At 38.0% G+C, this 21954-nt stretch overlaps 2 protein-coding genes across 3 annotated transcripts; one reads left to right on the forward strand and one right to left on the reverse strand.

Moving 5' to 3' along the window:
* Positions 1-755: 755 nt before the first annotated feature.
* Positions 756-8404, forward strand: LOC110694241. Its single transcript, XM_021871417.1, has 3 exons — positions 756-1129; positions 1757-4645; positions 7783-8404. The coding sequence occupies exon 2, from the start codon at positions 1757-1759 to the stop codon at positions 2885-2887; it is 1131 nt and encodes a 376-aa protein (XP_021727109.1). The 5' UTR covers positions 756-1129; the 3' UTR covers positions 2888-4645; positions 7783-8404.
* Positions 8405-8538: 134 nt separating this feature from the next.
* LOC110694242 lies at positions 8539-10852 on the reverse strand. Of its 2 annotated transcripts, none has more exons than XM_021871420.1 (6): positions 10542-10852; positions 10266-10319; positions 9478-9619; positions 9301-9382; positions 9091-9207; positions 8539-8889 (listed from the first exon to the last, which is right to left on the reverse strand). In XM_021871420.1, the coding sequence occupies exons 3-6, from the start codon at positions 9597-9599 to the stop codon at positions 8839-8841; spliced, it is 372 nt and encodes a 123-aa protein (XP_021727112.1). In that variant the 5' UTR covers positions 9600-9619; positions 10266-10319; positions 10542-10852; the 3' UTR covers positions 8539-8838. The 2 variants fall into 2 exon arrangements, with proteins under 2 accessions (XP_021727112.1, XP_021727111.1); XM_021871419.1 differs by having other exon boundaries at positions 10531-10852.
* Between the last annotated feature and the right edge of the window lie 11102 nt (positions 10853-21954).

Genomic DNA, 21954 nt, shown 5'->3' on the forward strand with positions numbered 1-21954 from the left:
GGGACAGACTCACACACCCCCTACATCGTCCTCGCAGTTTGATGAAATCCCGGAGGATTTCACCGTACCCATATCTGCGCCATACTTATCACAAAAGGGACCGTCATCCAGCCAACAGACTCCTCCCCCAGATCCTTTCAGAACTGTAACTCAGTACGTTCGTCGTTGGAGACCGCGAGTTGATAGAGAGCAATTACGTCGAATAGATGAATAAGGATCTTAGAATTGCTTTTGTTAGTTTGTTGTAATCGGATTCTCTAGTACGTTGTATACAAACAAATATTATTAATATAATTGGCTTTTTTTAACTGATTTTTTTTTCATTTATCAACTTTACTATACGCATTCATGATTTTTATGGAACTGGTGGATGAAGGTTGTTAAGTTGTTGGTTGTAGGTGAACGAAGTGGTGGTTTGTGGTGGTTGGTAGCGGTGGAAGTGGTGGTTGGCTGTAGTTGCACTAGTGGTGGGAGTGGCAGCAGGCTGGCAAGAAGCCTGTAGGTTTTAGGAGCAGGCTGTTGCCTGTGGTATCTTGCAGGTTGGCGTTTTATGTTGAAGGAAAAACGGCGTTTTATGTTGAAGGAAAAACGCCACCTAGGGTAGCGTTTTATCCTTGGCAGAATTTTTTTCCAAACATTTCAGTTAGCGGGTAAAACGCTACACTAAATGACGTTTTTCCTTCAAGCTTAGTTATTATATAGTTTTACCACGCGTCTAACATGGAGTAAATTTTCTAAATGGAGCTTAGTTTGGAAAATTTTCCCATTGTGTTGGGGGTTAGGATTCTAGAACAAGTGAGTTTAGGGTCGACTCTTTTTTTACGAAGTTCCTGTATTTATAAGTTATTATATCCCTATTCCCAAGCAACTTCGTCTTCTTCGTTACAGTTCTCTTTCTCATGCAACTCACTCACAAACCTTACTTCTCTTAACAATGGCGGATCCTAAACCTACCCTTCGCTCCTCGAAACACTTCCGAATTATGGAAAATTTTAAGAATTCTGTTTTCAATGTCGCTAATTCTTAATCAATTAAACCCTTTTCTCCTTCTCAAATTGCCTTCATTGAACATCAACTCCTTTTAGCTTTTCCTGCTTTTCAAACTCCTACTCATCCTACTTATACTGCGGTATGTTCTACCATTTTTTATCCTTAATTAATTCTTTCTTGATTTTTTTAATGTTATATTTTGTGATCATTAATTAGGTTTGCATAATTACCTTTCTGTTAAATTTTGTGTGTTTTTTTTTGATATTCTTAAAAATAATTTTTGACGATTTTCTGCATTTTTTTGGGCTTAATTTTGATGTTCTGCATATTTTTTGGGTATTCCTTATTGTTATTTTGTTGAGTTTTTTAAATTTAATTTTTAGTGATCATTGATGGAGTTTACATTGTTGAAATTTCTGTTTATTTTGTGGGTTTTTTTTTTTTAAATTTTTAGTGATTATTAATTGGGTTTGCATAATTACCTTCCTGTTAAATTTTGTGGCTTTTTTTTTTTTTTTAAAAATTATTTTGCCGATTTTCTGCATTTTTTTTGGGCTTAATTTTGTTGAATTTATGCAATGTTCTGCATATTTTTTGGGTATTTCTTATGGTTATTTTGTTGATTTTTTTTTTTTTTTTAGTGATCATTGATGGAATTTGCATAGCAGAAATTTCTGTTTATTTTGTGTTTTTATTTTTTTATTTTTTATCCACTTTATTGATATTTATTTTTATTTTTTTATTTTTTTATTTTATTTCTTTGTAGATGATAGAAACTGCGGTGAAGGAGTTGGATGAAGAATATGGGTCGAATGAGGAGTCAATTTCGAAGTATATAAAGGAAAATTATGATGGTTTACCATGGGCACACAGTGTGTATTTAAGCCATCATTTGAGTAGAATATGTGAAAATGGTGAGATTGTATGCACTTCTGATAATCGGTATACCACACCAGCGTTAATCGAGGAGCGTAATTCGAGGGGTGAACAGCTGAAGCAAAGGTTGGGGAGGAGGAGGATTAAAGAGTGTGCAGTTGAGGAGGGGAATTTAGGTGGACAAAAAGTGGTTGAAGTGAGTGGAGATGTGGTAGGATTTCAAGAGGAAGACATTATGGTGTTAGGGAGGAGCAGGGTGAAGCGGAGAAGGCAGAGTTGTGTGGTTTTTGAAGAAGGTGATGAAGCTGGGGGTGGTGGAATTGTTGGAGAAGAGCACAATATTTCTAGTTGTAGCCAAAACTTGGAGGTTGATAAGTGTAATGATGCGGGAGGGCTAGAAGATGAAGATGATATAGCCTGGAGGACCAGGGTGAGCAGAAGGCTGAGTTCTGTGGTTGTTGAAGAAGATGATGAAGTTTGGGGAGCTGCGGTTGTTGGTGGAGGGCAGGATAGTATTAACAGTAGCAATAACTTGGTGGTTGGGAGGCATAATGAAGAGATGGTGCTAAAAGATGTAATTGATTTGACTGGGGAAGCTAGTGAGACGTCTGAGGAATGGGGTGGTATTGAAACAGTTGGTGAGGATCATGATCTTGTGAATGTGCCTGTGGAGCAGTTAGTTGTTGGGGACTTGAAAAGTGAATTACTGCCTACAGAATGCCAATTTGAAGTGAAATGTCAAGCCCTTCCTTTAGACGATGATGAGTGTGAAAGAAACACTGAAACAAAATTATTGGTTCCATCATCTGTGGGAGTATTGCAGGCGAAACATGAAAGTGAAGTTACAACTGAAAAGATGTCCATGGATGAGGATAAGAGTGCTGCTGAATTGGTGCTTGAACCCGTTGAGTGTGTTGAGAAGTCATCCATAAAAGATTTGGTCTTAAAGGAAAGTGAGTTTTTGATTAGGGTTGATGTTGATGAGGTGGCTGTTAAAAAAATCGGCCTTAAAGGAGAGTGAGCTAATGATTGTTCCTTTTGAGTGCAATACTCCACTAGCTGCTGTTAGTGCTGGAATAAATCCAACCTCAGTGAGAATTGATCCCGTGATTGTATGTGGTTTGCCAGTTGAGCAAGAGCAACCACAATGGAAACGATCGGTGTATCACACAAAAAAGAGGTTGAAAGCTTGCCAAAAAAAGATGAAAGTCTCTTCAAAATCTGTGCCATCTTTGCCAGCTTTAACTGTGGATCGTAATTTGCTTGATCGCAGCCAGCTACAAGAGCTTTCTTCTCAGAGAGGTTTTGAGACCAAGGTAACAGTTTTAAAATGTGTAGGAGCTAGGAGCAGCTAGGAACAGCCTTGGAATGAAGAAAGGGCTACCAAGGTAAAGGCTGATTCGCTGACTTTGCAACCTCAGGTAAAGAAATGAGGAAGGCCTCGGAAACAAAAAGAGGAAACCGAGGGAAGTGCAGTAGTTATAATGAATGCGCATCTTCAGCAAGAAGGATTGTCTGAGCTGGAAATTGATCAGAATCCCCAACTACAAACAATGCAGCCTAATAATGATGGTCCAGAAAGGCCACTGAAGCAAGTAGAAGCAAGCAAGGAGGTGATCTAGGCTCTTCAAACTTGCATTTCCAGCCGCAAGATGAGTCATCTGAATTTGCTCTTATTTCCAATTCTCTGCATAAAGTCATACTGCTAGAAACGGATGGCCAGAAACAGCCGTGGATACAAACAGATGGAGTCAAAGAAGATGCAGTAATATCTTCAAATTTGCATTTGCATCTCCAAGAAGGGTCATATGAACCTTCAGCTGGTCATTATTCTCAGCAACATACCAAAGAGATGAAAGAAGAAAACCTAGAGAGGCCATGGAAACAACTAGAAGCAGCCAACGAAGATGCAGTGGCTTCTTTAAATTTGCATGCTCATCAACAAGAAGGGTCATCTGAACCAGAAAGTGGTCAAAATTCTCAGCAACAATTCAAACAGCTTGAAAAAGATTGCCAAGGAAGGTCACCGAAACAGATAGAAGCTGCCATGAAAGATACTGCAGCTTCATTGATATTGCATCTTCAGAAACTAGCCGGGTTTTCTGAACCAGCAACTCTCACCATATCACAGCAACACATCAGTGAGAAATTGCAAAGTGAAGTTCACAGGACATCTGAAACTGGACAAACAACACCACCCTCAGATGATGAAACTTGTCAACAGCTGAAGAAGCACAAATTGCACATTGGAGTTCAGCGTCCTAAAACAAGAGCAATGACTGCCTCCTCGACAATCAGCCTGATCAGCAGCAAAAAGAGTTGCTCTGTCATGAACAAGAAGGAAGTCAAGGAGAATTTGAAGGAGGTCAGGTCCTAAGATAAGAGCAATGACAACCTCTTCCAACAATCAGCCTGATCAGCAGCAAATTGTGCAGCACCATCATGAGCATGAGAGAAGTTGTGGAAAATTTGAAGGAGTTCAGGGTCCTAAAACAAGAGCAATGACAACCTCAGACAATCAATCTGATCAGCAGCAAAATGAGTGGCACTGTCACAAACATGAGGGGAATCTAGGGAAATTTGAAGTTCAGCGTCCTAAAACGAGAGCAATGACAACCTCCTCTGACAACCAGCCTGATCAGCAGCTAAATGAGCGCAATTGTCAAAAGGCAGCAAAGATTGCTGTAGTTCCGTTGGCCTCGATAGACCAGCTGTGCTTGAGAATAAAGCGTCAATCTCTGGATAGCACTTGAACTAGTCTCGTCCACTATGCAGCCAGGTAAAATGCCATAATTTACACCTTTTATTGCAAAATGTTGAACCTTGTGATTGATAAAACTAACCCATGCCTGATTACTAGGCTCGGAATACTTTATGTGAAACTCAAACTCTACCCGAAATCACTTGATCTGAATTTGACTTGACTTGACAAAAAATATAATGATTATCTATACTATATATTAAAAGGCGTTCCTCTCCTCAGTTAGTCTTTCATTTCACGTGCTTAAAAATATGGATTGTACAAGATTTGAACCCACAACCTTAAGTTTAAAAACTAAAGTGTTAGCCACTTAAGCTATCACCATATACATGTCTTCTACCAAAATTAAATATAAATAAGGATTTCAATTATGGAATAATGCAGTAACTTGGAGCATCGCCCGGGCCTAAAAACTAGTTTTATCATTAAATCATATTGGCAATCAGGCAATGGAGCCGAATATGACCTAACCTGTAAAGTCAACCCAAAGATGATCTGACCCAAACCTGAATCAACCCAAAAGTGATCTGACCCAAACCTGAAATCAACCCAACGGTGGTCCGACCTGAACCTAATATCGACCAAAAATGATTTGACCCGAACTTGATTGCAAGTGGTTGAATTAATATCTAATTTTTGCTGAAGGACAAATCTTTCTATACTGCATTAGTAATTCTTCATGGCTGACTGCTGAATTACCTGACTAGTATGATCTTTTTTATTAAGTAAAAGACTAGTTTGTGCCTGTATAAGAAATAGTCTTAAATTTTATTGTCTAATCTAACTTTATAATTTTAAATGCATTATATAGATAATTTTGGCATAAAATTAAAAAACTTCAACTATTATAAAGAAAAAAAACTTTCAAAATTTAATTTTTTGGCTCCTTTTAGTCTTTTGTCATATTGGAATCTCTTGATTGAATTTCCTTTATTTATTTTTTCTTTTCATTTTTGTCTAGTTTTCTCTCTTGATCGTGGCTACCTTTTTTTCCATTGCACGACTGTTAATTTGTCTTGGTTTCCTTTTTCTCATGGTAGAAAATTGATTTATAATTTTTAATTATGAACATCTTGTTTGCCTAATTCAAGGTGAAAACGATTGAAATTTCCTCTTTTTCCCTTTTTTTTTGCTCATTTCTTAGTCTTCTCTCATGCTAAAATATAATTGAAATTTACTTTTTTTTTCCCTTGTCCTTTTGGTTTAATTTTCTCTCATAATCTTGTTGTCTTTATTCCCCTACATGATTATTGATTTGATCTTAGTGTAATTTTTTTTTTCCTTGAACTATTTATTTGAATTACTACCTCTGTTAATTTTTAGTTGCAACAAAGCAGTATTATTTGTGAGTCATGTAATTTCTTGTTTGAAACTAAAAATTAACGGAGGTAGTACTTTTTTTTTTGTTCATTTTTCTATCTTGATCTCCGTTTCCTTTTTTGTTCCCCCTTTTTTATTGATTGGTGCGTGATGAGTGATTGCCTTAGCCTTTGCTTAATCATCATTCACCCACACTTTGAAATAATAATATAGATTTGCATTAATTCCTAGTTTTACTATCCTTTTTGATTTTTCTGGAAAAACTCTCATTAGATTAATTGGTTCAACTTTAGTCTTATGTAATATGCATTTGGAGCTAGACACTTTAAAAATTGATCTCAGTACAAACTGAATAAAAGGAATTACAAAATGAGTAGTTCAATTTTATTTGGACACCCCTACCCTTAATTTAAAGGGTGTGGTCATGGTCGAATCCAGATAAAGATCATAACACTTTCTTCTTTTTTTGTTAATTATTTTCTTGTAAGGTTTTAAGCTGTGAGAAAACATTTTCATCTTTATGTAATTGTGAGAGAGGCCGTGGATTTTCCTTTTCAAGGATTATCATGTAAATAGACATCTTACTATCTTAGCAATTAACTTTTTAGAATGTTGCTATATATATATATATATATATATATATATATATATATATATATATATATATATATATATATTTTTTTTTTTTTTTTTGAAAGGAAAGATATTTTAGAATGCTGCTATTAGCTCAACTACGGTGGCGTAAATGTGTAGTTGCGTAGATCTTTTAGAAAAATTAGAATTGCCTCAAATGGATGCCGTAACATTAGTTATAAATTAAAGCTTAATATCCCTCAAGTTAAAGAAATATATCGAGCCCAAACCTCAACTTAGGGATCAAACATAATTATATGTGTTTCTATGTCTATTATGGTTAATCCTGCTTAGGATGATTTTTTTTCATGCTTTACGCATCAAGACTGTTTGGAGATACAATAATAATCTCTTAACTAGATGTGTTGCTGACAGTCCATCATTAACTGATTTAAAATCATCTAAATTCTGAAGTTGCTTTTTCACGCTTCTTGCCTGATGAAAGTGCCTGATTTTTTAGCCGAGGAAGGAATTCTGATGTGGTTTTTCAAAAGTCAATTGTCACCTATCCTAGTACTACAAATTTCTGTATCTGCATATCAATAGTCATTAAAGATAATCTAGTCATATACACCCAGGCTACCCAGCCTCTCAGAACATGAGTTAGTAATTGCCCTTTAATAACTATCATTCCTACTTTCTTTCCATCACTTTTATAGGGCAACTCAGGAAGTTCTTCTATGAACTGTTATTATTTCAGGATATGTGACAACTTTTTGTGGACATCCAAGATGGTGTGTTTGATTGTTATTTCTGGATGGTCTAGTGCTCTTCTAACTCATTTGGAAGCTTTTTAGATATAATCTGTAACATATATGTGATGGTTTGAAATTTGTTTTACTATACTATGTTTTCTTATGAAAACTAGCAGTCTCATGTATATGCCTAGCTCATGGAAACAAACTCAGCCGTTAAAAGGGGTGAGATTGCTTAAATCTGCCTGTCAAATATAGGCATCTAACAGTGCTTTGAAAAGGTCTGAGGGATAATATAGTATAGCATAGTTGAATACTAAACACCAGGCATGCTTGATACGGTCTTTAAGTTTGTATATAATACCTATGACACGTTTGATGTTCACTGTTAGTGGGCAAAATGTTATCATGAATGTAACTTAACTGGTTGACACCATAGATGTGTATAGATGTTTCAAAGTTCTCTGCATGCATAATTAATCTTCTATTGTCTATTGTATCTTGCAGGATGACAAAAGAGCAAAGTGTGGAAATCAAGATAATGGTGGATTCAGCTGTAATATATTCTAAAATATTTAGTGCAGGCCGGACTATCCTCTGGGTCTTGTCTGTCTTGTTGTGGTGTATGTAGGCTTTCTAAGCCACTTAGTATTTAGTAGATAATTCATTGTCTGTTAGACTGTTGTTACGTTAGCAACTTCTAACCTTGTACGATTACATGTACAGTATGCCTAATTTTCTTTAGGATAGATCAGGAGTGACCCTTGGGCTTGTTTGCCAGAAATCTTCCACTGGTGTTTGGTTAAGTTGAATGTTTGGTCCTTCGTTGTGTTTACAAGTTTTGTATGGGGATGAAGGTTGCGTGCTTTGCCTTTGTCTACGTTTGAGAAACCAAATTACTTGCACATGATATGGTAGAGCCTCAAACCTGCCAAGAATTTTCTATTCAGCAACTTATGACTCAGTTTCCAAAATAACCCCTACAACCTACTGGCATAGAGCCTTATTGTCTTTCCTCATTTCCCTATTGTTAATTTATTGTCCTACCTTACCCAAGTTGAGCGTTCTAATTCTAGAGGCACTTGTTACAGTTTGAAGACATCTTTGTTTTTCTAATGTAATGTCGTGCTACCAAATTTACCAATCAAAATCATTATAATTACAATATACATAACCTTAGTGTTTATAGGCTGATGCATAATTTCCATATCAACATTTGCTCAAGTAATAATAGAACAGATTTAAGTTAACTAATAACAGTACTTATCGGAAGGATAATGCAAATGCAAAATAGCAACATGCACTTTGTATTTAAGCAAAATAGCAAAAAGCAAATATACTAAGAGTTTGTGATACCCTGCACATGTAATAATTCTGCATTTCAGAATTAGTAGTTTTGAGACATAATTGTACAATATAACATCATAGTAAAATACTTCCAGGCAGGATTTCCTTGAGGGCATGTTATGCTTGGTGCGGAGCCAAGGTTCATTATTAGCTCATGGTATTTGTAATAGAAGTTTTCCAGTGAAGTTTTCCTCGAGGACTCTCATAGTAAACCTTTTATCCACTTCCATCGAGCTGCCCATGTGAAAGAAGATGAGCCACGTATTGCTGTCATCACAGAAGATTAGACAGTTAACACCAAGAAATTTTCTTTATAGTAACATACGGAGTACTAAAACAAGAAGAGCGTTCAATGAACTTCATAGAGTTTTTAGCAATCATACAGCTCTACCACAAGATATGTCATACCCACAAAACATTACAAATAACCATAAATGCTAGTGTATTAGAGTATATAAGCAAACTTACAGCATGGTAAGCATATGGTGATTTCCCCTGTCGCTCAAAATGTTTAGCCATAATGCAAAACTCTATTGGCCCCCAATCCTCCACCTCAAAGCAATTGCCAAGCGCGGCTTTATATAACTACAAAACAAATTTCACAAGTACTAGATAATGAAGCCTTAAAAATACACAAGTTCTCAGATGGAGAGGGACTCGACGATTATCAGTTCTAACCTTTGCAGTGTCTGTTAGCATTTCTGTCCCTGCAGGATAAGATGCGTAGAATTGATCACCTCTGGAATACCCAGCTCTCGTGCTTCAACACCAAGAACAGAGAAAGCACTATTATTCCTCATCAAATCATCAAAAGCTTATCCCACAATATAAAATTAACCAATATATAAAATTTACGTGTTGTTGGTATAAGCATAACTCAATACTGCCGCAAAACAATAAAATCCACCATAGGAGACCAGCCGTCGAAATTTCTGAATCTTCAATATTTCATAGCAAGGATCATACATTCTCATCATATGTCCACTACTCCGCCCGACTGCAAATGCACGAAAAGAAAAAAGAAAGCAGCATATGTTAGCATCATTAAGTACAGTAACCAAGCCTTATTGAAACTGTGAATATGTGATACAACATAAACATGCAAATAAACTACTAGAGCATAAGATTACAATAATATATATTTATATCTCAAGAACCCTTCAAAATTGGCAAAGCAAGAAATAAATCATAATTAGTGATTGATCAGAGCTGGGACTAGGGCCAAACAGTGACGGATCCAGGAATTCCCGTATGGTAGAGTCACAATTAGTTATCAACCACCTGTCATGAATAGGAGTGTTCAGATCCGGGTACCCGGTTTTTCGGATATCCGAAAATACGAGTACCCGCATTGTCGGGTAGTTGAAAAGCCGGCCCATAACCCGACCCGAAAAACTCGGGCACCCGAATTTCAAGGGTCGGGTCATAGGGTACCCAGATCTTTAGGTTTTTTTTTTTTTTTTTTTTTTTTTTTTATACTGCCGTCATGATTCTTATGAAACAAACACAAGGCCTAATATAATTCAATGGAAACAACAATAACACAATAAGAATAAGTAATATGTACTAGAAGTTACTAAACTTTGGCAAATGTATCACATAGGGTACTGAACTTTCATTTGTATCAAATAGAGTACTCTGACCTTGACTGGAGGTAACCTTTCCGTTGATAACCTGTTTTAGCCGGTTTATTCGAACTTTTGGAAAAAAAAAATAAAAAATTCAATTGTCAGCAAAATACCTCGGGTAAACGAAATTTCCCATATACTCAACAAAATTGGGGAAAAAACCCAAATCTCCCAAATATTAGAACAAATAACAGAATTTCATTTCTGAAATTAACCTCGAACAAATCAAACCACCTCCCAATCCCAGAAAAAAATCAATCAAAAAAACCAAAAACAACACCTTCAATTAACCTAGTGGGGAAAATCGGAAAAGCTTGTGACGATAGAGAAGCAGCAGCGGCACAACGACGGTGGACGGCGGTGATGGCGTGACGATTGGACAATGGTTGTGAATTGTGATGGCGCAAGAATCCTTAGCAGTGATTTTATAAAATTAGGTTTGAATTGAAAGAAAATTTGCAATATAACCACCGAAAACCCATTGTATCAATTCCCAACTTGAATCAAAATCCACCAGGGTACCAGCCAAAACCTTTGAGGATGATAAGCCATTAATAATAAAATTAGACTAATGGGTAAGAGAAATTTGAGTGATACACTTTCTCCGATATTTTAATATTGCAGTGTTTTAAAAAAGTTTCACAAATATTGCATCACTTTTATTTTAGGACAAAAAAAAAATCTATTCACAATGCAAATACTCAAAATAACCTTACTTTTTCACACTTACTTTTTATTTTATCTTTATATTATATGGACAATTTTGTATTTTTACGTTTCTCTCTCTTACTTTTTCCCACTACCAAATTTTACCTCCAAAACCCCTATGATGCATTAATAAAAGAACGGAGGAAGTATAAAATTTCGAATAAGTATTGGCGCATAGGCCTATATAGGCATTTTTGTAAATAATGGAAATTTGAAAAAAATCGGTGGTAGAAAATATGATGACAAAAAGTATCACTACATGCATAATAGTACGTAATAGTACACAAAAATACACCACTGTAACATTAAAAGAGAGAAAATGTACCACCGAATCTCCGATGGCCCTCCTATATGCATGCAAAATACATAGGCCCTATGCGCCTATATGCACTATTTCAGTAATAATTTGGCAATAGAGGACTTTGGTTTCAACGATAGTGAGAGAGAGAAAGAAATGAGGTTTTTTTTTTTTTTTTCAGTGGACTGGTTTCGTTATTAGGTTATCTTTTACTTTAATTTTTTAATTTTCTTTTTATTTTTTATTTTTTTGGGTGTGAAGAAAAAAGGGTGGAAAGTGGGAAGAGAGTAATGTGAGTTATATATGTAGGAGAGAGAAAGTTGCAATAGCCATTTTTGGAACAAATTGAAAGTTTCCATTAATTGTGTCAGAATTTAATTTATTTTTTATTTATTTATTTATTTTTAACCGGTTTCTGTAGGTTGAAACTTTTGTAATCTACCAAGAGTATCTTGCCTGATACGAATGAAAGTTCAGTACCTTCCCTGATACAAATGACAAAGTTTAGTATTTTGTAGTGTACATTACTCCAACAAGAATTAACAGTACCATTATAAGTAAATGCAAAGTAATTTTGTCAAACATCTAAAATACAAATATTACAACAAAAATATATAGTTTTGAAAGTGAATTTGTCAGCAAACAAATAAAATTGAAACATACAACAAGAAGGATCAAATAAATTACAATCAATTTGTTAATGGAGTACAAAGTTATTAACCTGCAACTAATACGAAAAATCTAAATAGAGGAGTTCATCATCGTCGTCGAATTCATCAACAACTTCATCATTGTCGAATTCATTTCGTTTGTTGCAGATGGAGAGCTCAAAGGAAAGTGAATTGGGGAATTGAAAATGGGGAAAAACACAAATTGCGATTTGAGAAATTGAAATCTTACTTGGGGGGAATTAGATGAGAGAGGAAGAGTGAGAAAGTGGTGATAATTCAGAGAAGAGGAAAGGAGGAGAGATTAGTCAGAGAAGAGTGAATGAGGAAAGAGAAAGTGGAGAGGGGAGGGAGTGAAGTGAGGACGGCTGCTACAAGAAAAGAAAGAAAAGAGGAGAGAGAGAAAACCCTAAGCGTTTTTTTAAAAAAACACGGGTATTAACGGGTACTCGTTAACCCAACTAACCGGCCCATGAATTGGGAATTCTAGGGGGTCGGGTACCCGACCCGTGAAATTGAAAAAAATTACCAAACTACCCGTCGGGTATTCTTCGGGTAGTTGGGTTGGGTCAAGTGACAGGCTAAAGTCGTATCTCCTAATCAAAAGAATTACAAAAGTCTTCTAACTAAAGTAAATAGGGAAGTAGGGTCGAATCCACAAGGAAACAAGTCTTTCGATTCCTAAATAATTAATATAATCTAAACTATTAAGTAACAAATTATTTTTGTGAGAATTAAACTAAGGAAAATAAATAAACTAAAGCAAATTGAATAAGGGAGGAAATCAATAAATCAAAGCTTAGGGTATAGGTTCACCAATAAATAATATTACAGGGTAAAACACAACAATCAATCATCAATGCATCAATTAATCAGGTCATAAAGGGCTTTCGCTACGTATTACAATCACAGAATTAATCTACCGGTATTAAATTGCATCTCTCAAATCTTGACTTAACCATTTATAAATTAATCTGCCTGTTGAAACTAAGCTTAAACATCAATTCTCATCTCTCGAATCTCGAATCAATATTACAAAACTTATACAATTAAACTTGGCCAAATTTAAATGCATAGCATTAAATCAATCAATAGGAAATCAATCAAATATTGACAATTAACAATAATAAACTACCCCTTCATATTATTTATGGATCCCCACAACCCTAGAAATAAAATTACTCACACACATTTAAATCTAGACTAAGCAAAGCAAATAAACAAGTCATAATTAATCAAAGCAATTAAATTACTGTAAATAAAAGGGAAAGGAATCATTACCAAAACAAATGGAAATAATGAATTGCATAAACTCAAAGTGCAGACAGAGAAAACAAGAGTATTAACTAAAAGCTTAAAAACTAAAATCTGGAAATTAACTAATGAAAATATGTCCTCCGTCACTTGCTAAACAAAACATATTTATATTTAAGCTCCAAAAATCCTGATTAAAAACGAATTAAAATTGTCGAAATTCTTCTTAGAAGTACGCGCCCGGTTGGGCGGAGCTTCGCCCGGCCAGGTTCGCCTTTTTGCTGGTGGCTTCTTCGGGGGCGCAAGACAGGGTGAAGGACACTTCTTTCTATATGTCTCGCCCGGCCGGGCGCGCCTCAGGGCGAGGGCTACCCGGAGGCGAGCTTCTAGGCAACTTGGACATCTTAATTGGGCTCTTAACTAGCCTAATCCGAATTTCCTTTTTGGTCTCTAAGAATCAGTCCAATGCCTCGAACTCTTCTTCTTCACCGAGCCCTTAATCACCGGTTTGATTGCTCCAACGCGGTCTTGGGCTACGGAATATGGTCATAATTATGCGATCCTACTCCAATGCTCGTAGTGGCTTAAATAAATCCTAGAAAAATGCTTCAAATCTGCAATTTCCCTTAAAACAATACCAAAACTACGGAAACACTCGAAAACGCATATTAGTATAAAAGTGACTCCAAAGAGCCAATAATACTCCTAAATATGACTAAGGGGCGGGGGTAAATCTCTATACAAAATGAACATATCAAACTCCCCCAAGCCAAACATTTGCTTGTCCCAAAGCAAAGAGCTCACCAATAAACAAATAAAACATACTTCACCCCAAAAATCAATTAAAACCAAGCATAACCAATTCAAGGCAATCCAACAAATATGCATCAAAGTCAACCAATCAAATCCATCCAACCACTCATCCTCCCTAACAATTGTCATGTAGAGCAAACCACAAGTGTATATGGAATTCAAGACTAGTGCTCACGAACTCTTCACTCTTTTATGTGGCGGATATAAAATGTATATGATCGTTCTTCATCCAACCCCTTTAATGTGAACAATGCCCTCCCAAACTCACAACACTCGTTTTTTTAAGAAAACAAGCACTCAACCTAGTAGTCGACTCGAAATATATCAAATCATTCTTTGCATTGATAAACAACTACTTTCACATCCATACAACACTATGCACAAAGGTCGGAAAGTCTTTAAAACTTGTAATGTAAAGCTTAGGTAAAGGGTAGGAAATATTTGGGAAAATGTGAGAGTAAAGCAATGCTTTAGGGAGCCAATCCTAATAAACCGCGGTAAAAAATAAATAATGACCAAATCATTTCCAACACAACTCAACTCTACAAAATTTCACCAAACAACCAATTCAATATTAACAATAATTCCAACACTTATAACTTCACTCATATATACAAAATATAACATTATAGAACTTGAGTACACAAACAAACTTTGAATTCTTTTTTTTTTTCTTTTTCTTTTGATTTTTTTCTTTCTTTTGAGTAACCCTCACTTAAAACATTTGAACATTGAAACAATTTATCCTCTTTTGCTCTTTTTTTTTTCCTTTTATCTCACATTGAAATTTTTTCAACTTTGAACAACTATTAACTTTTTTCCAATCCACAAAATAAGAACAAACAAATAACTTCTCAAATCCACCCAAATTGTGGAAATTATGTGCACACTACAATTCCCTCACCTCACTCACTATTAGCTCCCCCAACCCAAGCTTGGGACTAGTAATCAATGGGGCTTAAATAGGCTTGTAATGTGGCTAAATAAACAATAAAAGGGCACAAGCAACAACATGGGTAGCAAGAAGGGAACAAATGTATCTAATGTCTTCTGAAGGCCACCTAAAAGAACAAATGCCTTCGTCCTCCTCATTGTGCATAATAATGAGTCATATAAACATTACCCATAGTTAAAAACCAATACTCAACTTCATTGATATACCAGGAGTTCCTCACCAAATCAACTAGTCAAACACTATATTCACAAGAAGTTGGGCAATATTGACTCATGTTAAAGTTTCAAGGCAATCAAACATCAAATCATAACCGAATAATCTACAATGTCCATCATCAACAACCAAGAATCAAAATAATTTCATAAAATTTTAATCAAAGGGGCACAGGGAAGCATGATTTATTATTCATTGGAACGTATTTTTGTATTTTTTTATATTTTTTTTGAAAGCAATAAAAACTAACATAAAAAGCAATAAAATCTATACTAATAAAGCAATAAATCTAAACTAAGAACACCAAAGAAAATAAAAAGAGAAGGGAAAGAAAAAGTACCTAAATATGTATAAGAAATCCCCCCCAAGCTAAATCAGACAATGCCCTCATTGGCTTAAAGGGAAGCTAGTAATCCAAGCGACTACCCCTCGTCATCAAACTCGTAGCCACCACCATCCCAAGCATCACAATTCATCACTTTGGTACAATTCTGGACAAAAAAGAAACAAAGTGTTAGTAGGAAAAGAGGCAAAAACAAGTCAGGTTCCCTATTTCGCTCACAAATTTTTTTATACAAATGATAATGCAGTAATTCTAATTGCATTGGAAAGTAGACTTGAAGAGCTTTCCAAAGATAGGTCACACGCAAAATTTCGTTTAGAAACACAAAAGATATGGCGTCTTGAAGTTGGCTAGTGTTGTTTGTCGCGCTCTTGCGCCCGATCGGGTGTCATCTCGCCCGGTTGGGCGAATTTGACTCCTTTTTTGATCTTTGTTCCCGCGCCCGGTCGGGCGGATGTTCGCCCGGTCGGGCGATTTGTAGGCCAAATTCCTTCTTTCTATTGCGCCTGGTCGGGCGAATTTTGGTCGCATACAGACTTCCTCTCGCGCTCGGTCGGGCGGGTGCTCGCCCAGTAGGGCGCGCCTCCAAGGTACAAACAGGTGGTTTCTTTCTACCTACTGCTCGAGATTTCTTTTTGGCCTGGAATTTCTTCGTATTTCTGTTTGGTTGAGCAAATGTGGGACTTTCACTACGGACTCGATTTTCGCAACTTGCTCATTTTTCTCCACTTGTTCATCTTCAAACCCAAGCTCTACATAATTTAGAGCTCTTTCTATAGCAGTCCACCTCCTGCATTCGGGACCAGCTGGCAGAAGCCTCATCTTCTGCTTTTTTGCATTTCAGCTCATACAGCCGAGCCCGGTTCTCATCTTCCTCGGCCTTGAGCCTCAATTCATCATTCAGGCCCGCAGCCAGCATGTTGTTGTGCACATCTTGTCAAGGTGGCATAATGTATCAGCCGAGGATAAAGTGATGTAAAAATAGAAAAAAAAAGAGAGAATAAAAAAAGGAAGAAGTGCAAAAAACAGGGATTGATGCTTAAAATTAATTACCTGCATTAGCAACTTCTTATTTTCGGCAATGGGGTCAAGCACCTTCACCAAAAGCTCCGCAACTCCCGCAGCAGCGCGGATTAACCATATCTCGGCTCTCTCTAGCTCAGAAACGCTAGATAGGTCACCAAAGAGCCCAACAACAAAGTCTCGGTGAAGATACAAGCTATCCATGATAGCTTCAGGAACTATGACCATTGGGTGTTCTCAAACCCCATATCTCCTGACTGGAAGGTCTTGAAAGAATGCCCAGCAGATGGAACATCAGAAGCTTTGGGACCATCAATTCTTTCGTCAACCTCCTTGAAATTATCGGGTTTTCCCGACAGAATCTCCAAGTCATCATCCTCAGAGTGATGCACAGTCAGCGCACCAGTCTCCTTTTGGATGTCAGTTGTAAAATCCTCAGCTTCATGCCGAGGAGGCTCCGTAAGGACAGGAGTCCTTTGCTGCACTTCTTCCTCCTGATGCTCTGAAGGAGGGGGAGTTTTATCCTTAATTACCTCGACCTGGTCCTCGACAAGCAGAGATCTTTTGCTAAATGGCTCAGCAACCTGGAACTCGCCAGGTTTAACGGCAGCTCTCCTTGGTCTCCTCCTTCCACCAGCCATTTCTTCTGAAGAGGAAGGCTCAGCTTCTTCAGCGTTCTCTTCGTTTTCTTCTTCTCCTTCAGGCTGCAGCAGAGAAAACAAAGGGGGGGGGGGGCAAGGGATGATATCAGTATCACATATGATATTTGATTAGGGGATTTTCCCTTAACCACCTCTTGCCACGTGGACCAATCAGGGCCTGACAAGTGTCACACAGTTGGGCTTATCAGGACCTGCCACGTGGCACGCTTCCATTGGTCCACCATGGACCTCCAATGTCATGCCATGTGGCCTTCTCAGCCTTGCCTAAACAGGTAATAGATTAGGCCCAAATTCCAAGAAAGCCCAGTTAGTCCTAGGGTTGGCCAAAAACCCTAGAACCTGGCACGCTTCCCAAGGCTATAAATACGGTCATAAATGCTCATTTATGACAAGAGACGGTTCACAAGAAACACTCAGATTACACTAATCCCAAGACAATTACACACCACTCGGTACCGTCTGCTAGACCTGTCCTAGCATCCGGCACCTATTTACATTCTGCTTTACAACTCTTTCATCTACTAACTTGATCGTTGGAGGCGGAGCTCCCTTCCCAAGGAGTCTCCGTTATCTTGTAGGTACAGGCGCGTGGTTCCAGCCTCGAAGTTGTAACTCTCCCAAGGGACACAGAAAACCCCGAAACATTTTGGCGCCGTCTGTGGGGAGGGTACCTTTGAGATGGCATCACAATCTGTACCGACTAATGGTGACAGGCGTCCAGAGGACGACTACCAAGAAGACGAGCCTCATGTTTCTTCTGATCAGGACACTGAGCCTGAAGTTGAGACTCGCACGGCCCCAGACGGGTCCTTGAGAGCTCGACGCACTACCCCTCGTGAAAGGCAGGAACGACAAGGCCAGGCTGGTCCAGGCCAAACAGTCGGACCTTCGGCCGACTCTGACCAAGCGGTCGACTGGACAGCTCCTGTCTCGAGGAACGATCTTATGACCATCATGAGAAGTTTCAAGGGTGAGATTAAAGATCTCATCAACAAAAGGACGGTTGTCCCTCAAAAAGGGCAGTCGAGCAAAAAGCCTTCCTATTTAGGAAAGAAAAGGTCATTGAAGGACCGTGAAGCAACCCCCCACCCTCGCCAAGAGGAGAGGCGGGTACCTCTAGTCAATTTGTCAAAGAACCGTATCCCAGCCTCATTGGGAAGGAAACCAATCCGCCTGGTCCAACCAGACGACTCAAAGAAATCCTACACAGACGCCCGGCTGCTGATTCAGCAGAAAAGGAGCCAACAGCAGTCTAAGTCGGCCTCCACTTCTGATTTTCTTGACAGTGTACAAAACACTTCTATGAATCTTTCAAGTTCAAACTATGAGATCCGGACAGGCACTACACACTCCGGTTCTAGCTCTCACCAAAACCAGTCGGCACCTTATGTCACTCAGCCGCCATATGTGCCGCAAACTCACTACTTTTTGCCACCACCTCCTTTTGGAGGTCAAATGGCTAAGAATGTCCAGCCTTTGGACTGGCAGTTGCGGCTGCTCCAACTAGGAGAACAACCAACCGCCTTCTCAAAGGAAATTTTGCAAGCCGCCCAGCCGGCTAAAGTGAAAAATGTGTTAATAGGCGCCTATGATGGCACTGCTAACCTAGAGGATCACCTTATGGCCTTCACCAATCTAATGTGCCTTCAAGGATTGGACGATGCCACATGGTGTAGGTGTTTTCTTGCCACTCTGAAGGGAGTCGCCCAGCAGTGGTTCGGCAATCTGCTGGTCGGCTGTGTCAACAACTTCAGAACATTGGCTTATTTGTTTGCACCAAACTTTTTCATGAACATACCTGCCAGGAAGACGACTCTTGATCTAGGAGCCGTCCAGCAGGGAGAAAAGGAGGGATTACGCTCCTACATAAAGAGATTCAATCTGATGAGGATACAAATACCCAACCTGCCGGATGAAGTAGCCTATACCGACTTCTTCAAGGGATTGAAGGACGGGTCGAACTTCAAGTTCGATTTAGTCAGAAAAAGAGTAGCCACTCTCCAAGAGGCAATGATGGAGGCCGAGACCTACATACAGGCAGTCGACCTCTGTCACATGGGAAAGCAAGGGGACCAGAAATGGTCCGAGAAAAAAGAGAGTCGCTCACAGAAAGCGGCCCCCAAGGAAGGGAAGAAGAGAAAAGATGTTTGGATGGCCGACTCCACTAATAAAAAGCCGTCTAGTAAGAAGAGAAAAGAGTTCACCCCATACTCCCCCAAGTATGAGTTCAACAAGGATAATCATACCATTTTCAAAGAAGTTAAGGGCCGACTCTCACTCGAGAAGCCGACACCTATGAAGGGTGATCCTAGCTAGCGCAACCAAGGCAAGCACTGCCATTTTCATGATGACGTTGTGCATGAGACCAACGAATGTATTAGCCTCAAGCGTTTGCTGGATCAGTTGGCTGAAAAGGGTGATCTGGACTCTTATGACAAGACACCTAAAGGAAAACAGCCCCCCAAACAAAATCAGTCGGCCAGGCAAAAAAGACAGAAGCCGGCCGACAGCTCTGACACTGATGAAGCTGCCATCTATACAATAGTAGGCAACTATGCAGGGGGAGGTCCGACTGTTCGGGGAAACAAGGATAGCATCAGGCAATTGGATGTTAACTCTGTTAATCGGGGTGAGACCTCTGGTACCTCGTTTCCTGAGGTTATTATTTCTGAGAAAGATTCTGGTGGTGTCCGACGGCCGCATGACGACCTAATTGTCATCGAGTGTAAAGTGGCCAACCAAAGAGTCAGCAGGATACTTATTGATACAGGGAGTTCGTCGGACCTCATCAGCCATAAGTGCTTGACCAAGCTCAAGTACAGGCCTGAGAGTATACAACCTGTCTCCCATCCTCTCGTAGGATTTGGAGGGGGAGTCGTCCATCCGATTTTTCAAGTTGACTTGCCCGTCCGTCTGGGTGAGAGAGGCGAGGGCCGCCACATGGTCATTCGTTTCCTGGTTGTGGAAGAACTTACTGCCTACACTAGACGAAAAACCCTAATCCCCACCGGTTCAAACCACACATTCCCCACCGGTTTTGAACCGTTCTTGATTTGGGGGGTGGTAAATCCTCAAAGATATGTCACCGGTTTAAAATCGGTGGCAAAAACAACTTTTCCCACCGGTTTTGGAGTGAACCGGTGGCAAAAACTTCTGATTTATGTTTTAGATGAGCACTTTTCCCACCGGTTTTCAAGTGAATCGGTGGCAAAACTTCATCATTCCCACCGGTTTTCACAGTGAACCGGTGGCAAAAGGCAGTGCGCTAGTTTTTAAAATTATTTTGGGCACCGGTTCATTGAAAAAACCGGTGGGAAAACCTGTTTTTTTTTATAAATTTTTTTTTATAATTAAAAATAATTAAAAACCTGCACATCCTGTATTAATTCCGCCATTAAAATATATTATAATAATAGTAATAATACCCCAAATTATTACCCGTATTATTATTATTAAAAATACTAATAATATAATAATTTTTACATTGGAATAATAACAACAATACATAAATATTAATTAATAACCTGATGCGATACAATGAAATGTCATATAGCTTTTACAACTCATTAATTAAAAGGTGTTATATTTACAAACTATACTAATAATTAATGTATAAGTTAACAAGTTCAAATTAAATTATATGTGATGAAAGACGCTAACATGTCTCGAACTTCATTCAGCTCTTTGCTCGTCAATGGACCTCCTTTCTGTACCTTGCAAAACTTGGTTAAACAAAAATGATGTTAGCTAGAATTAATTACTTAGGTTATGTATGTAAAAATACATTTACAATTTAAGTTAGGCAAAAATTTAATACATAGGCCTATATGACTACTACTTCACCTATTTTCTACATGTATTGCCAAATCAACTCATTCTACCTCATAACATGACAATATTACGTATTTAGAGGAAGCTAAAGCTTGAAATCACATTAAAAGAACAAGTCAAGTGTTTTAAGAGGCATTTTCAACCAAAATGGCCCGAATAAGGCCTATATCACTACTTGTATGCCTATTTTCTATATTTTTGATCAAATTAGCTCATTCTTCCTCTTAAAATGTCATTATTACCTAGTTAGAGGCATCTAAGGCTTGAAATCACATTAAAAGAGCAAGTCAAGTGTTTTAAGACGCATTTTCAACCTAAATGGCCCGAATAAAGCCTATATCACTACTTGTATGCCTATTTTCTATATTTTTGATCAAATTAGCTCATTATTCCTCTTAAAATGTCATTATTACCTATTTAGAGGCAGCTAAGGCTTGAAATCACATTAAAAGAGCAAGTCAAGTGTTTTAAGACGCATTTTCAACCTAAATGGCCCGAATAAAGCCTATATCACTACTTGTATGCTTATTTTCTATATTTTTGATCAAATTAGCTCATTCTTCCTCTTAACATGTCTTTATTACCTAGTTAGAGGCAGCTAAGGCATGAAATCACATTAAAAGAGCATTTGTATGGTTTTAGGACGCAATTTCATTAAAAATGGTCGAAATAAGGCCTATATCATTACTTGTATGCCTATTTTCTATATTTTTTTATCAAAATAGCTCATTCTTCCTCTTAACATGTCATTATTACCTAGTTAGAGGCATCTAAGGCTTGAAATCACATTAAAAGAGCATTTGTATGGTTTTAGGACGCAATTTCATTAAAAATGGCCGAAATAAGGCCTATATCACTACTCGTATGCCTATTTTCTATATTTTTGATCAAAATAGATCATTCTTCCTCTTAACATGTCATTATTACCTAGTTAGA

The sequence above is a fragment of the Chenopodium quinoa genome, unplaced genomic scaffold (genome assembly GCF_001683475.1).
Source record: "Chenopodium quinoa cultivar QQ74 unplaced genomic scaffold, ASM168347v1, whole genome shotgun sequence".
Taxonomy (NCBI): domain Eukaryota; kingdom Viridiplantae; phylum Streptophyta; class Magnoliopsida; order Caryophyllales; family Amaranthaceae; genus Chenopodium; species Chenopodium quinoa.